Source organism: Panthera uncia, assembly GCF_023721935.1.
Source record: "Panthera uncia isolate 11264 chromosome A1 unlocalized genomic scaffold, Puncia_PCG_1.0 HiC_scaffold_17, whole genome shotgun sequence".
Taxonomy (NCBI): Eukaryota; Metazoa; Chordata; class Mammalia; order Carnivora; family Felidae; genus Panthera; species Panthera uncia.
This window is the reverse complement of record NW_026057577.1, coordinates 27,384,828-27,399,681: the sequence shown is the minus strand read 5'-3', so window position 1 is coordinate 27,399,681 and position 14,854 is coordinate 27,384,828. Positions and strand designations below refer to the sequence as shown.

Genomic DNA, 14,854 nt, shown 5'->3' with positions numbered 1-14,854 from the left:
AGCCGACTAGTGGTATGGCTGTGACCTCCACCTAGCCTGTATGAAGGATGTCTTCACCCTGTCCTCACAGGAGGTGACTCAGTTTCTCAGTCATCAATGACTAAAGGAAATGTGAGAGGTCATCTCTCCACAGGGTCTGGCCTGTGCTCATCCCTCCACATGTGAAAGCAGGGGGTAAGGATAGCTGCTGGCAACTGAGGTGGCTCTCACGAGGGCCTGGCACTGCCCAGGAGGGAGAGGCCGGAGAGCCTAGGCAGAGCCCAGAAAGGCGGAGGGCGATGGTACCTCCTAGGCAGGCGGGGGTGGAGACTTGGAGATCTTGTCCCCAGCCTCAGCCCTGCATTTCTGACTCTGATGAATTCAAACCAGCTTCTGAGGAGCAAAGACAAGATGAGGTCTCTGGTCTGTACTAGCTCTCTGTACCAGCCCCAGGAGGACAGTCCTGCCCTGGGGCCATGGTCAGGAAGCTCATTTGGGTCTAACTTTTACAGCTACTGCCAATTAAGACCCTTGGGGCTCTGCCTGGACCGAATCCAGCGGTTTATCCAAAGGGAAACAAGGCACAGAGCGGAAAGGAGCTGCTGCAGGCTTCACTGCTCACACCCAAGCCCTGCAGGCCCAGGGTCCGCACAGGGAGGGAGGCAGGGCTGCTCCACCTGCCACAGCGGCCCTCTGAAGGCAGAGCCCCCTAATGAGATTAGTTAGGGGGTTCCAAAAACCACACCAAACAGTTCTTACAGATACTCACCTGGGTGTAACAGAATAAAAATACATGGGAGACAGGGAAATACCAAATTCCGAGGGGGTGAGGAGTGGGGAGGGAGGGGATAGGGGCAGCCAAGGGGACCCAGCTGGAGCTATAAAACCCATTTTTTTCAAAAAGGAGTGCACAGATATGTTGTCTAAGAGGCAAGGGAGCATGGAGGTAAGGGCAGGAAACACATGCCTGGGTTCAAATCACTCCACCAGCACTTCTAAGGTGCACGTCTCCCCATGCCTTGGCTCCCCATCTGTAGGCCGTCCACATCTCATGGGGTTGACGTTGGGATTAAATTAATAAGGAACAAAATAAAAGAAAAAAAGACCAAGGCTTTTCAGGAAAGCCAACTTTGTGCCAGGCTGGGGCCGCGGTCCTTGACTTCCTTTGGACTGCTGCCTGATTGCTATCAGGCCAGACTGCTGAGCTCCTGACCGGCCTTCAGTGACCAGAGCCAGGGGACTGGAGGCAAAGAAGGGCGGCGATCCAAGAAAAAACTGCTTTCAAAATGCCCCGGGAGGGCTTGCCCATGGTGCGGTGTGAGACGACACAATGACAACAGACACAACACACCCCCAGGGACACCTCAGCTTCCTCAGTCAGCCCATTCCCAGTGACTCAGGGCCTAGGACACCCTCCAGCCCAACCCCACGTCACAGAGAGGAGGGCACCTGATACAGACACACCCAACAGTGAGCTCCAACCTAAGCCAGGACCAGCAATGGAAGAGGGGGTCCACCAATGGACAGTTAAGCATCATCCTGCATCCTTTTGCCAGGCATCAAACCTGATCAATCTTAACTGTTATGTGGAAACATTTTCCAGGGCAATGTTTATTCTGGAAACCCTGGGCTCCTGCTTCCAACCAAGAAACACAACCCTTTTGGTCCTAAAAGCCCTGCCTTGTCAGACATCCAAGGAGGAAAGTATCCATCCCTGACCAGGCCCAGAGCTGTGATGTCATGCCCAGGAGGGGCACTGAGGGCCAAGTCTGTCCTTGGGGTCAGAGAATCCAGCTGGATTCAGCTCCTGAACACAACAGGAGTGGGAGTACCACTCAGCTTGGAGGCCTGCAGTGCCCCCATCACCACACACTTGAGAGCAAAGGAGCACAGCAATGGGGAACATGGGCTTTGAGGTAAAATAGACTAAGTCCAAGCCCTGATGCCAGGCACTAGCATGTTCTTAAACCTCTCTGAGCCTCAAATCCCCCATCTGTAAAATGAGAGCAGTAATAGCATCTATTTTCTCAGCTTCTTGCAAGGACCTTGATACTGGGATTGAAAGCCCCAGGCACAGACCTGGCACTCGGGAAGTTCTCAACACATACACAATTGTCGCCGTTGTTATTCTCCCAACAACTATTTACTGAGCACCTACTCTGTGTCACACCCTGTGTGGGGCACTGAGATCCCCGCAGCGAGGAGGCCAGATATGGGCCTGGCCCAGTACATCTTCCCCAGCCCTTTCTGATCCAAACCACCATCCCTGAAACCCCATCTCAACATGGCCATCACCCCTTGTGGGCTCAGCAATCCCAGCGTCGTCTGTCCCTACACCCTGTGGACTACAGTCCCCCCCAAGCCCCACCCATGGGGCTGCCCACCACAGCTGGGCGGCTCCCACCCGCACAATGCTTAAAGCTGGCCAGCACACTGTGGGGAGGCTGCCGCAGCCTGGCACACACGAAGCAGCCGCCCTGCCTGGACCCCGGCTATACCCAACAGAGACCTCATTGCTGCTGGCACAAATCTCTCCACAGGCTGCCTCTATGCATCCCTGAGGGCCCACCCACCCTCTGCCTGCCTGGCCACTGGGCCAGCCACAGAGCCATCTGATTTGAATGAAACTTCAAACTTAATGACTTTCATGCTGGTTATTTAAAACGCAATGTAATTTTCTTAAACACCCTATTATTTCCTTTGATAGCTACAAAGCTTCCCCCAATCCCATAAGCATGTTTATTTTTAGGGAAAAGAGTGGTTTGCAGTTGGTCATAGAGACCATAGGGAGAGGGAACCCACAGAAAGCAGGGCAAAGAGTCAACCATAGCAGCCTGGAGATCTACAGCCATCCTGCCTTCCTGCTGGGGTTGGCTCTCCACAGACACTACAGGGCCCTGGGTAGGCCCCTGACCTCCAAAATGCCAGCACATCAGCCAGCAGCCCTCCTGTCCACCACCTAACAGTGGCCAAGTCTGCCTTCCCGTGCTCCCCCTGCATGGGGCCCAGTGTTCTCATCTGTAAGACGGTTCTGCTGGCTTCCCAATGAGCCTCCCGCAGCCATTCCAGGCATGTGACAGGACTAGGAAAGGGGTCCCGGGGCCACCAACACAACCTCAGCTGCCTCCCTCCTGGCTCCTCCAGACATTCTGCCCCGGGTAAAGCCTCAGGGCCTAAAGCTTTGACCAGCTGGATCAGATCTGTGCCCAGATAAAGTGGCCCCAGGCAGTAGCTGCCCACACTGGGAGGGTGGGTGGGTGTGGCCCTGCCAGTCGGGGCTCCCTGGCAAGGAAGACGGCCCGGTGGTGGGTGTGCGTGCAGAGGTCAGCTGAGCCCCACCAATGCGGGGCGTCCTCTGGGAGTGGCTATTTTTAGATCCTAGGCTTTCATGTGGCCAAATGATGTAGAGTTTACAAAGCATCGGTAATGCGTTTCAGATGGCGGCCCAGCAGATCGGGAGGCTGGGCCTCTGCCACCAGAGCCAGGTCAGAGTTAGTCAGAATGCCTTCAGCCTGAACTCCCATCACCTGTCCCTCTGTCCCTCCCAACCTTCTTGCCTGATGGGGAAGCTGGCCCTGGAGCAGTCCTGGCAATGCCCAGCAAGCCCCACCTGATGCCCACCTGAGCAGCAAGTGTCTCCAGCCAACACTTATCTGAATGTCAGCAATCCTTCATGGCCAGGGATCCCCACTCCTGACTGAGAGAAGGAAACTGAGACCTAGAGAAATTAACAGATTTGTTGGAGATCACACACCAAGGAGAAAAGTTGGGCCTGCCTTCTGGCTTCCCTGCCCATCACAGTTCCCTGCCCTCACGGGCTAACTGGGCTTTCTGGGAGGGGGGAATCTGTCAGCCCCATGTGGGCCAGCCCGGATATGGTGGGCTGGGGCAGCTTAACTACGCAAACCCCCAAAGCTCACTGTTCTTGGGGCAGGCCACGTCCTGCCTGTCCACGCCTCAGCCACACACTCGTCATTGAGAAGATAGTGTAGGGCCCAGACAACTTTCCTGTCTCTGGACAGAGAAACAACTGGTTGTTTTAATGGGAGGGGTGAGGGGTAAGGCAAGCTTACTTGGCAGAACGTCTGCTTCCTCTGCCCTGCAGGGAACTCTGGCTGTGGATCGGCCGTGATGCCCATCTTCCTCAGGGCGGTAAAGCCGTGTGTACTGGCAAAGCCCAGGCAGTCGACCTCCATGGGACAAACTCCCATGGGCAGCTTCCCCACAGGAGAGGGCCAGACTCACACCCATCTTGGCTCTGCATCTGGCCATGACCCCTACCCAGCAGGGACCATCCCTCACATATGAGGGGACTGTGCCAAGGGGAGCCCAAGGTTCTAGCAGCACCAGGAAACAACGCTATGACCAAGACAAACCCACCCAGGCTGCAGTTCAGAGACTTTGTGTATGCTAAGGCTGGTGTGGGCCACATTTTTTTAGGGAGGGAGGTGATGACAGGTCCAAACCCCAGGCTTCGTGGACCTGTAAACAGGCATCAAACTGCCTGAAGGAAGAAGCTAACAATGTCCTGGATTCTCAGAGACCCTCCCTAGACTGCTGGGGCCTCACAGTCTTGCTAAAGACGATGCTGGTCGGGGCGCCTGGGTGGCTTGGTCGGTTAAGCGTCCAACTTCGGCTCAGGTCATGATCTCACGGTCTGTGAGTTCGAGCCCCACGTCGGGCTCTGTGCTGACAGCTCAGAGCCTGGAGCCTGTTTCAGATTCTGTGTCTCCCTCTCTCTCTGCCCCTCCCCTGTTCATGCTCTGTCTCTCTCTGTCTCAAAAATAAATAAACGTTAAAAAAAATTTTTTTAGAGGCGCTCTTTACATTGTGGCTACATCACCAATGTGCTGAGGGACCTGACCTCTGGGGTTCAGTTCCTCTCAGTAAACAGGGGGCCAAGACCCTGGACCCACGACTCTAGACAGAGACTGAAAGACAAATGAAATAACATGAAAATGGAAACTTCCACCCCTGAGTCTCTGTTGCCTTGCATGTGCCAGCATGCTGGGTCTCCCTTGCCCAAAGCCCACCCCCTGCCTTGGCCTTGCTCGCACTCCGCCTATCAGCTCTGGGCCTCCCAGCATCCACACTGCCCCAGCTGCTGGCTCTGCCTGCCTCCCCCTCCATGCCCAACTCAAACCATGCGCCAATGGTCACCACCTGGCTCTTCATTCTGCCAACACACGCATGTGCCTACCAGCCACTCCTAGGCTCTGGGACCAGAGCTGCCTGCATATCAAGGTCACCTGCTGGGTCCTCCCTGCTGGCTCTTCTCCAGCCTCACCTTGTAGTCTTCACAGACCCTGGGCTTTGGGCCACCCTTCCAATGACCAAGAACATACTGATTCCTGATCTGCTCTGCTCTGACCCTGCCCCGCAGAGCGTTCTCTCACTTCACCTATGCAGGTCCCGGCCAGCTGCAACCGTGACCTCTCAAAAAGCCTTCCGGGTTGCCCACCACTGGCCTCTCCCTCCTCACTGCCCTTCATCCAACTTGGGCAGAACCTCAAAGCCAGCTGTGAATGCCCCGGAGGGCATCTCTACCTCATTGGGACTGAGATCCTCTGGGAGGGTAGAGACTGCCACCCCTCTTGCTAAGCCAAGGCCAAGCATGCAGGGGCCCAGAAACTCCAGTAGGGGTCTGGAACCAGGGTTCTAGATACAGCAGGCACTCTGTCACCAGCCAGCTGAGGCCATGAGGCCAGACAGGCTGGACAGCTGTGCTCCACATTGCTGCAGGGGGGCTGGCTGCTGAGTTGAGGAAGAGCAAACGTGGGGGCTTCAGAAGTGCTCCACCCACCCGGCACGGCACCCTCTGCAAGAGCTGTTCACTCCAGTGCTTGCACTGACAACATCTGCCACATAGCAGGAACCCATATACAGTGAGTGCCTCCTTCCATGCCCCAGGAACCCAAGGAGGTCAGAACCCTCATTCTCCTCATTTCTAGATGGGGAAACTCAGCCTCCCGGTGGTTAAGTAACTTACTCAGGGCCTCTCGGCCAAAGAGTGGCAGATACGGTGTTCGAGGGTGGAACTTCCAGACAATGCCCTCCCTCTCCATGTCTCTAATTGGCCTTGGATAGATCTCTTCCCTGACCTGGCCTTCCTGTCCCCACCAGTAGAAGGAGGGTAGTAACCCAAAGATCTGTGCACTATACTGTTGGGGAAGGGGGAGCCCTGTGACCTGATAAAACACCTGTTTCCTCCACCAGAGTCTTGTTTGTACACAGCGGCAGGAAGCAGCCAGTCACAAGGCATGAGAGAGTGTGACTATGGCTTCAGGATCACAGCTGCCTGAGGAGGCTCACAGGGAGGCGGTGGCATCCCCCTATCCCTTCATGCAGCTGTACCCACCCTAATCCAGCCTGACCTCCGCAGGCATTTGACTTGCAACCAGGGCCCCTGCAGCCCCTTCTCAGAGCTCAGCTAAACCGCTTTTCCTGCACAGACAAGGGGTGGGGTATGGTCTTGTGAGACCAAGAGGCCACGAGCTGCTAGTCTCAGGGAAGGTACCACCAAGCCCTCCCCTCTTCAACCCCACTCACACCTGTCTTGGGGCACGTGGGGAGGTAGGCAGAGCTGGTAGGAACATCCCCATTTGTTGGCTATGGAAACTGGCGTGGTGAGACCCAGGTACAGTGGGATGAAGAATTCCTGGGCCTAGGTTGGTCACCTAGGGTTGGGTCAGTCCCTACGCCCCGCTGAGCTAGAGGAGTGGGCAGGCAGTCTTCTAACTCCAGCCCCTGGGGATAGAGTGGGGCGAGAGTCTCTGGGATGAGCCTCCTTGGTGCTGCTGTCTTGGACCTGAAAGGCAGCAAAAGGGCGCCCTGAAGGTAGTCACACCTTGGGTGCGACTGCAGATTTTCCAAACACCACAGCCAATACCACACAGCCTTCCAAGTCAGGAAGGAATGCAAGTCAAAAGAACTCTGAAGTCCCACTGCCCACCATGAACCTATTAAACGAACAACAACAAAGAAGAAACTCCATGTTGGGGTTTGCACACTTAGGCACTGCAAGGAACAAGCTGCAAACTGGGGTACAGAGGAGCAAAATGCTATGGTTCTTGCTACATTTTTTTTTTTTAAGATTTTATTTTTTTATGTAATCTCTACCCCCAGGGTGGGACTCGAACTCACAACCCTGAGATCAAGAGTTGCATGCTTTACCAACTGAGCCAGCCAGGTGCCCCTGATTCCTCTTCCTTTTTGACCCCATAACTCTCTTGAAATGTACTGCTCTAGGAAAAAAATCAAAAAATAACTAAGAAATGATTTGTACACATCATCGTTCCTGCTGTAATGAAGGCAAGCTCTGAGCAAACTAGAAGATACAGGAGGGATGACACAGATGCTATATGTGGGCACCGTCTGAGGGCCTGCAAACATGCACCCCCACACCAGGGGAAAGGGAAACACTGGGTCAAGACATGAGGGGGTGCATGCAGGGCTGACCGTGTGAGAAAAGGTCTGAGCGAGGCATGGAGGCTAAGAAACAAATGGGTCTTTTCCCTATTTTTCTGACAAAACAGCTTAAGCCCCAGACATCTTACATAAAGGGCTTTCACATGGCTGTGGGAGGGGGGACCTCTTTCAGATAAATCTCTAGAGGTGGCAGGAGAGGATCTCAGGACAGAGTGAGTAGTGAGAGCTCCCATCCCGGCTCCAAGAATGGTACTTCCCCTCCCAAGAATCCCTAGATGAGGTAGGGCAGCAAGCAATGGGCCTGTATACCTAAGTCCCCGCCCCAGAGCCGGCCCCCAGGGTTCAGACTCCTGGAGCTTTGTGGCCCAAAGTAGATACACGGCCCTCCAGACATGAGTCTATGTCCGGCCTACCAGTGAGCCACCACTAACCCAGAGGAGCCAGGAGAGCAAGAAGGGACCGCTCACAACCAAACCGCTACCTCTCAAGCCCAGGACACACTGGCACCTTCATGGGCACTTCCCTGGCACTGCTGCTTCCAGTCTACACTCCAACTCTGGGAAGAGGACTCGCCACCCCCATTGTGCAAATGAGGAAACTAAGGCTGAGAGATACTTTTGGCAGATGGGCTGCCTTTGGTCTAAGCATAACTAGCGAGTACATCATAAAGCAATGCCAACCACCACGGCCTGAAGACCTGCCAAGGTGGGCAAGGCAGCTGATGCCTGGGAGGATGAGAGAGGTCCCACTTGGATATTCACAGGGGGTGTCTCTGGTAAAGTGATATTTGAATTAGGCCCCAAATGAGGAATGAGAAGGTGGCAGCTACATGAGAGCTAGGGAAGAGAGTTCCAAGCTGAGGAAACAAGTGCAAAGGTCCTGAGGTGGGAAAGAACCTGACGGGTATAAAACAGGCCAGGACAGGGGCGCCTGGGTGGCTCAGTCGGTTAAGCGCCCGACTTCGGCTCAGGTCACGATCTCGCGGTATGTGAGTTCGAGCCCCGCGTCGGGCTCTGTGCTGACTGCTCAGAGCCTGGAGCCTGTTTCAGATTCTGTGTCTCCCTCTCTCTCTGACCCTCCCCCGTTCATGCTCTGTCTCTCTCTGTCTCAAAAATAAATAAACGTTAAAAAAAAAATTAAAAAAAAAAATAAATGAATAAAATAAAACAGGCCAGGACACTAAAGCTATCTATGGAGATAGAGTATGGCGATGAGAAGGAGGGGCTGTCAGCAGAGGCCGACCACCCAGGCACTCAGGCTGTGGTGTGAGGTTTGGATTTTACTCCAAGAGCAATGGGAAGCCACTACAGGGTCTCATCAGGCAAGAAATGAGATCTGATTGATGCCTGGCTGCTATGTGGAACCTGGACTGGGGGTGAGGGCATGGGTTCAGGTGGGGGCCAAGGTCGAGGCAGAGAGAGGCTGGAAGCAGCCATTACCGCCTTCTGGGTGAGTGACGGCGACAGTATGGGTTTTAGGGTGGCAACTGAGGTAGAGAAGTGGGAGATCTGGCATGTTTGGAAGGGAGCCCAAGTACCCTGTCCTTATCTGGTGGCCAACTCTGCACCTTCAGAAAGCTGCCCGGCAGATCCTTCTCCACAGCCCACCGCCCACGTCAGGGCCGGCTCCACCCAAGATGCCCCAGCAGGGCCTTCTGAGACAGCACTCCTCTGACCAGGGCCTGGTTCCAGTCTGTTCATCTGTCTCTTCTACTCAGTGAGGCATTCCCAGAGACAGAAAGGCTGGCTGTGACCTATGTGGTGCCCAGCCTGGTGCCAGACTCCTCCTAACAGGCTTCACTCCAATCAGGGCTGGTGATCAACCATCACTAACCCTCCCCAGCAAGGCCCACTGGCTCCCTCTCTCTGAGGCTATAGAGGGCTGGCTGAGTGTATCTCTGCAGAGCTTCACTGGACATAGTGGCCATGGGTCAGCAGCACTTCCTTCCCCTGCTCAAGTCTTGCTCAAACCTGCACCTCCTAATCCCCCCAGGGCTCATTAGCACAGCTTTCATCTAACCCCAAACCCTGGAGTCCAGAAATGTGAGCTCCACGGTCAGGAGTCCAAGCAAGAGTCCACTGCCTCCACTGGGCTCCCCAACATTGGAACGGATGCCTGACCCCTGGCTTGGGGCATGCTCAGACACCAGGATGGCCGTGGAGGTCAGGCACAGGGGAACAGCCCCCAGTCCCTGCAAGAGCCAAAAGGCTCAGCTGTTTTTTTGTTTTTTCAATTGACATCCAATTTGTATATCATAAAATTCAGCGTTTTAAAGTATACAGTTCAGTGGCTTTTAGCATATTCACAAGGTTGTATAACTTGCACCACTATCTAATTCCAGAACACATTCATTACCTCAAAGAGAAACGCTATAGCCATTAGCGGCCACTCCCCATTCCCCCCTTTCCTCAGTCCCTAGCAACCACTCATCTATGTTCCATCTCTATACATTTGCCTATTCTGGACACTTCACCTAAATGGCAAAAGGCTCAGCAATCTTCCAGGCCCAAGACTCCAAGTGGAGCCATGGAAGGGGCCACAAGAACAACGGGGCTTCCTATCCTTTTTGAGAAGAGGATTTGCACCAGACTGGCAGTCACGCACATTCAAGAATCTGAGTTTCCCTAGGGAGCGAAGCCTTACTCATCCCAGAATTCCCTTAAAGCCAGGCCCAGAGTTGGCCCTCCCACTTCCCCCTCCCAATCTCAGAGCAGAACAAAGCCAACAAAACAAAAACAAGCCGTGGCTACTGGTCTAGGCCAGGATCTGTCTACAAGCCTACATTAGATGCCTGCCAAACATCAGCCATGAAATAAACTTTGACCAATTCTCCTTTCCCAAAAGGAGAATTCACAAGAATTCACAAGAAGCCATGTACTAAAAAGAAGCACCCTTTTAGGTAAAAGATCCCCCTCTCCCCACTGGCAGTTGGCTGTGAGGTGGTCATTTGGTCCATCGCTCCTGGCAAGGTTTGAGTCTGCATGCTTTGAGGCATCCCACATGGTAGCTACTCACTCATGCGCAGAGGACGACCCCGGCATGGGCTCTTCCCACTGTCTGGGGAGGTTAAGCAACTGGCCTTAAAAGCTCTTTGGCACAACTGGTGACCACCTGGATTCCCTCAGAGGGGGCAAAGCTGGGAGGGGGCCTAGTTCTAAGGCTCAAGGGCAGGGGCTGGGCAGCGTGTCATCTGTCCCATGGGCTCAGGAAAGCAGAGCTTGGGAAGAAACCTCCCAAGGCAGTTCTTCCTCAGGGCCCCTACAATGGACTCCTGCCCCACTGTAAGGGTATCTTTTCTGATAAATGTGTTCCCAAAACATGGAGTCAATCAATTTTGCTTTTAAAACCAGCCCTAATTTAAATGTCCAACAACTTTTTGGGTAACACCAACAATTACTTCTATTTGCTATTCATTTTTAACTATCAGGTTTGCTTAAAAGAGGCTCCTCCCTTGTATTCACGTACATCTTCCTCACCCAGTGTGACCCCAACTTAGGCCCATGCCTCTGTCCTTGTTCCCAGCCCCATGGAACAGCTGATACCAGCACAAAGAAAGTCATCTCCAGACCTTGTCTTCCTCCTCCCGTGTTCCCGGAAGCCAGGCAGTGGGAGGCTGAGCTGGGTGGGGAGGAGGACAAGGGGACTTACCTCTACACGAGAGGGTATAACACACAGAAAAGCATCTGCTATAGCTAGAGAAAGATGCCGAGGTTGAAAAAACAAATGACCCAGGCTAGGGGAAGAGTGATGTGCCTGCTTCAGCAGCCCCTTCTCCCCCCCCCCCCCCCCCCACCAAGAATCCTGATTGCTGGAGTTGGCCATCCGTCCGCCTACACTCTGACCAGTGTGAGCTAAAGGAGACCAAATGGTCCCATCACCACACCCTTACAGAGAAGGGGGCCCTCCCACTCTGGGGTCTCTTGCACTCACGCAGGCCATGAAAGGAACACAGAAATCCAACCGCCTTCCTGAAGCACTGTGGAATCACAAGAGGCTGGAGGGCAGCCTGCCCTCCTAGGACTGTTCTTGGTCTTAGGTCTTTTGTCTAGTCATGGTTGTCACAGTGACCACAGCGCCCTGTCCAAGCAATTCACCTGCCGGTGGTTTGGCAGTGCTGTGTTATGTCAAGTTGGCCCCAAAACCTAAGAGTTTACCTGTTGTAGGAGACCCAAAAAGAATCTATGTTAAGCATCTGCTGGTGCAGGGTGGAGGTCTCTAGGAAGAGGTGTTGCCTGAGATGGTGAGGTCAAAGGGCAACCGCCTCCCTCACAGACGTGAAGGAAGCAAACACCTCAGAGACGGAGCCACCCTAGAGCAGAGAGACCATTCAACCATCACGCTCCTTCTGCATTTGAGAAAATGGGGAGTCCAAGGGCCAAGGAGCTCATTTCTAGAGTCAACAGTTTACCAGGTTTTCCATTCTGGGTTTCTGGGGAGAAGAATCTGTCTTCTCACCTCCCACCGGCTCCGGCATCAAAACAGCTTTCAGAACCAACTCTCCTCACTTCTGATCTGAAATGGCCCAGCAGTCACCCTCCTCCCTCAGGGTGACCCCCACTAGCCATGTGAGCCTCCTACCTGCCGGCCCCTCCTGCACGAGGCCTCCACTTGCAGCCCCAAGCCCCCAAACATTTAGTGTACTGTAGGACCTCTAATCTCACCCCTGATTTAGGCCAGCTGAGGACAGTCTGAAACACTAATCTCAATTTTTTTTTTTTTTTTTAAGTGCAGCTGTACTGCTCCAATGCACTCAGAATAGGCTCTTCTACCTTTCAGGTCATCTGTACCAATGAGGCAGAAAAGCATGGTTTGTAACGATCATGGAATCTTTCAAAGCGCTTAAATATATTTAATTAGCAAAATCATTCAAGAGGTCCCTTACCCACACCACTGATTTGAAACACCTCTGCAGGCCCTTCCTGGTGCATAGGAAAGCAAACCAGCCTCATAAAAACCTACTTTCTACACATTGCATTTGTGGTCTTTCTCTGGCAATAGTGCATTCATGGCAAGGACAGAGCGAGTTGAGTCTGTTTGTCCTGCACAGCCGGGAGCTCTGAAGCACACCAGCATTTCTGCCCATTCCTCCAAACACCCAGGCTTGGGGCTCAGGCTCCAGGAAAAGGCCAACTGCAAAGCTCACAGTTCAGACCACACCAGAACACCAGCACCTCAGGAGGGGAGGGAATGGTGTCAGCTCAAAAATTCTCGGAAAAGACTCTACCCTGGCATTACCTAGCATCAGGACAGGGCCTGCACCTGCTTGTGAGCAAGCTGGGAGGACAAAGGCCAACAGCTGGAGGGAAGGGGGTGCCTAGGGCGGTCTCTCCTTCCTTCAGCAAAGTTCTCCTGCTTCCCATCCCACTGGGTGTATATGGGAAAAGACACCAGAAAAGAGTTCTCACTTATCTATTTTGTTCTAGGCACAAGACACTTGTTGCCCATGCCTCACCTACCTGGTCAAGGAGGTAGCAGGCACAAGGCCTGCGGGATGCCGGGGCCACTTACCAGTGGGGGCTGCGGCTGGGGGTGCTGCCCTGCTCCCGAAGGGGGTGGGTAGTGCATGAGCAGATTGAAGGCCGAGTAGACGGTGTCTTTGTACATGCCGCTGGCGCACTCCGGGGCCTTCAGGCCTGGAAAAACCACAGCTGGGTCAGACGCGCCCGCCGGGGCTGTCAGGGCCGGTGGGGTCTGCTCTCCAGAGTAAGAATTGCCGAGGGGTCCCGTTCAAGTGGGACTTGAGAAAAAAAGCGCCGGGAGTGCCTCGGTACCGAGTTCCGACGAAGGACCCCGCGTCCAGGCCTCCCCTGGGCGGCCCCTACTTGACCCCCAGCCCGCCCGCCGGCCAAGGAACCTGGGCCAACGCTTTCTCCTCAAGACTGGGGATTAGTCAGTCACCTGGGCAGGAGGGGAGGCGGAGATGGCGGGGGTCTGTTTACTCCTATAAAGGTCAGGGCACCGGAAGTGACTCGAGCCCGGCGGCGCCCGGGAAACCCGCCCCCACCCCACCCCCCGGTTTTGCCGCCTCCTTTAGTTGCCGTGCGGGGTGCACCCCCCCCCCCGCCACCCTCGTCCTCCGTGCCACCCCCTTTCCCACCGGGGCCTTAGCGGCTGGAGGGGAACCGAGCGGTAACTCACCGTCTTCCAGAGACTCTGGAAGTTTGTCGGGGAAAAGTCTCTGCGAAGCGTGTTCCCGCCCGAGAGCCTGCGGGGAGATCCAGAGGGGGCGTGAGGGGCGTGAGGGGCGCGGGGCTCGCGGCCCGGGGCAGGAGGGGTCTGAGGGATGGGTACCCCAGGGGACCGGGAGGGCGGGGCGGGGCCAGCAGGGCACGGGGGGCGGCTGGCGAGCGAGAGGCGCAGGGCGAGGGCCGGCGCTCACCTCGGCCCCGACCTCCGCCTCGCCGCGGGCCCCGGCACCGGCCCCAGGGACCCCCGCGCCTCCCGCCGCGCCCTCGGACTCATTGACCAGCGACGACTTGAGCTCGGCCAGGTCGCGCTCGGGGCCCGCGGCGCTGTCGCGGCTCTTGTCGTCCTGCTCCTCGCCCTCGTCCTGGAAGGCCAGCAGCTCGTCGGGCGCGCCGAGGTCGTCGCCCCCGCCCGCGCCGCCCCCGCCCGAGTCCAACTGCGGCATGGTGCGCTCCGCCCGCGGGGGCGCGGGGCGCGGGAGTGCGGGGCGCGGAGCCGGCCCGGCAGGCGGCGAGCCCGGAGTCCGGACCTCCGAGCCCGAAGCGCGGCGGGCGGAGCGCGGGCTGACTCCGCCTGGGCGGGCTGCGGGCGCGGGGCGCGGGCGCCAGGCTGAGCGGCTCCGGGAGCTGGCGGGTCCGAACATCAAAGGCGCCGCCGGCTCAGTGCGGGGGGCGGGGCGGGGACGCCGGGGGCGGGCCCGGCCGGGGGCGTGGCCAGCCGCCCCGCCCCTCCTCTCCTCGGAGAGGCCGGGACGCGACCGGCGCGCGCAATCTTAAAGGGCTAGCTCTCGCGGGCGTAGCTGTGAGGCGTCCGACAGGCTTCACCCTTCTGAAACGCGGGGACCCTGAACGAGACTCTTGACCTTGCTTCCTCACCTACAATATGGGATTCCCCGCTCTGCGCCCAGGTTTCTCCACCTAGGCCGTGGGGGTGACCTGGAACGCAAGCCAAGGTGTGAATTGCGTCGGCCAGTACGTCAAGGGCTTGAAAATGGGGACTTCTAGAGGTTGAAGGCTGTTCGAAGCTGTTCTCCAACACCGGCTGGCAGGGTTAAGGTTCCTCAAAGTCCCATTCTCTGCCCTATTCTGCAACCCTAAACCAATCTGGCATTTCCTTCCAGGCTGCCCAAATACAGTGCGAACACAAGCATTATGCCCCTCACACGTTTACTGAGCGCCTGTTGCATGCGGTGCTAATGCATTACACCCTGTGACGTGCTTCTCAGCCCTGTGGCATCTCTGAGGCGTGGAACAGCCAAGAG

General features: G+C 55.8%; 1 protein-coding gene across 6 annotated transcripts in view; it reads right to left on the bottom strand.

The window, feature by feature from the left end:
• The window catches only part of TCF7 (transcription factor 7), a 32,708-nt gene extending 18,522 nt beyond the window's left edge, over positions 1 to 14,186 (bottom strand). For 2 of the 6 annotated variants that reach the window (XM_049649175.1, XM_049649178.1), the window contains exons 1-3: positions 13,787 to 14,184; positions 13,546 to 13,612; positions 12,916 to 13,040 (exon numbers count right to left, since the gene is read on the bottom strand). In XM_049649175.1, the coding sequence (XP_049505132.1) occupies positions 12,916 to 13,040; positions 13,546 to 13,612; positions 13,787 to 14,038 (444 nt within the window). In that variant the 5' untranslated portion in view covers positions 14,039 to 14,184. Of the gene's footprint in view, positions 1 to 12,915; positions 13,041 to 13,261; positions 13,331 to 13,545; positions 13,613 to 13,786 lie in introns of those variants that run through there. The other 4 variants (XM_049649179.1, XM_049649177.1, XM_049649174.1 and 1 more) reach the window with 4 other exon arrangements.
• Between the last annotated feature and the right edge of the window lie 668 nt (positions 14,187 to 14,854).